Here is a 1,044-nt window from a genome sequence, read left to right as displayed (position 1 = left end):
CTACCACGTCCACGTCGTTGTTCCTGGGTAGCGCTAAGAGTAGTTCATCAATGACTTTGATGGTCCATAACTCGGACCCCAGTGGGCGGATTGTGGACCACAACCAGTGTTTCGTAAAGGGCTTGAAACCAGCTTTCTCATCCCATGGTGAAAAACTAGGGGTTCCATTTAAAAAAACCATCGTGACCCCTGAATGACCTTCAAAATGACCTTCCAAGGATTTTTCAAGGTCAGTACCATACTTCCCCCGTGTAACCCTAAACTTTTCATACGAAACATTTTTCTCTATCCCTACTAGTTTTCGAGATATTTGACTGGATCACTTCAGATGGTCCACCCTGTATATGTGAGAAGATACCGTAAAAAATTCAAAGCAATCGATAAAGATTTGTAGGCGCTAGGAGTTCGCCCGTTTTGAAAAACGTTGTTTCGAGAAAAATCGAGTTAAACATTTTAAGATCAATAATTAAAATATACCTTCAATCTGCGATGCCTGCGCCATAAAGTTGACCTTCCAAATTTATATTGAGCTCCTCTTCTTCTTTTCTGGTCGATTTTGAAGCAATTCGAGCTTGTTTTGCAGCCTCAGTCAAAGATCGGTCCAATAAATAAACACGATGTTGGTCTGTCTCGACGCAGAAATTGTAACAATTTCTTCCAATAGTCATGTCTAAAGCTTTTATAACTTTCATTAGGCTGCTAATACCGTCGTTAAATGCAGGGATGGCAAAGTTACTTTGTAAAAGTAATTAATTACAGTTACAGTTTTTCTGTTTCAAAAAGTAATTAATTACCGTTACAAGTTATTGACTCTGAAAAGTAATTCGTTACAGTTACAGTTACTGAAAAAGTAACTTTAAGTTACTTTTAAGTTACTTTTAAGTTACTTTTTTCTTCGGAATTTTTACTAGTAGCATCGATACCATTAGGGCTGTATTCAGAAACGTTATACAACTCTGTCTTCATGTATCGTTTTACCCTTGTTTTTCACCTAATATTAAACAAGGATGATACACGGGATCATCAGAGTAATGCAGCCTAGGA

General features: G+C 37.5%; 2 protein-coding genes across 2 annotated transcripts in view; both read right to left on the bottom strand.

Annotated features, from left to right (window-relative positions):
* Positions 1–1,044, bottom strand: part of LOC108763452 (uncharacterized) — a 9,353-nt gene that overhangs the window by 5,107 nt on the left and 3,202 nt on the right. The window lies entirely within an intron of this gene.
* LOC108763445 (uncharacterized) overlaps positions 348–1,044 on the bottom strand; it is a 7,115-nt gene continuing 6,418 nt past the window's right edge. The window contains exon 2 of the mRNA XM_018511084.1: positions 348–730. Coding sequence (XP_018366586.1) covers positions 480–730 — 251 coding nt within the window. The 3' untranslated portion in view covers positions 348–479. The remainder of the gene's footprint in view (positions 731–1,044) is intronic.

This window comes from Trachymyrmex cornetzi, unplaced genomic scaffold (genome assembly GCF_001594075.2).
Source record: "Trachymyrmex cornetzi isolate Tcor2-1 unplaced genomic scaffold, Tcor1.1 scaffold359, whole genome shotgun sequence".
Lineage (NCBI taxonomy): Eukaryota > Metazoa > Arthropoda > Insecta > Hymenoptera > Formicidae > Trachymyrmex > Trachymyrmex cornetzi.
The sequence above is the reverse complement of the archived record's forward strand: the minus strand, read 5'-3'. Positions and strand labels throughout refer to the sequence as shown.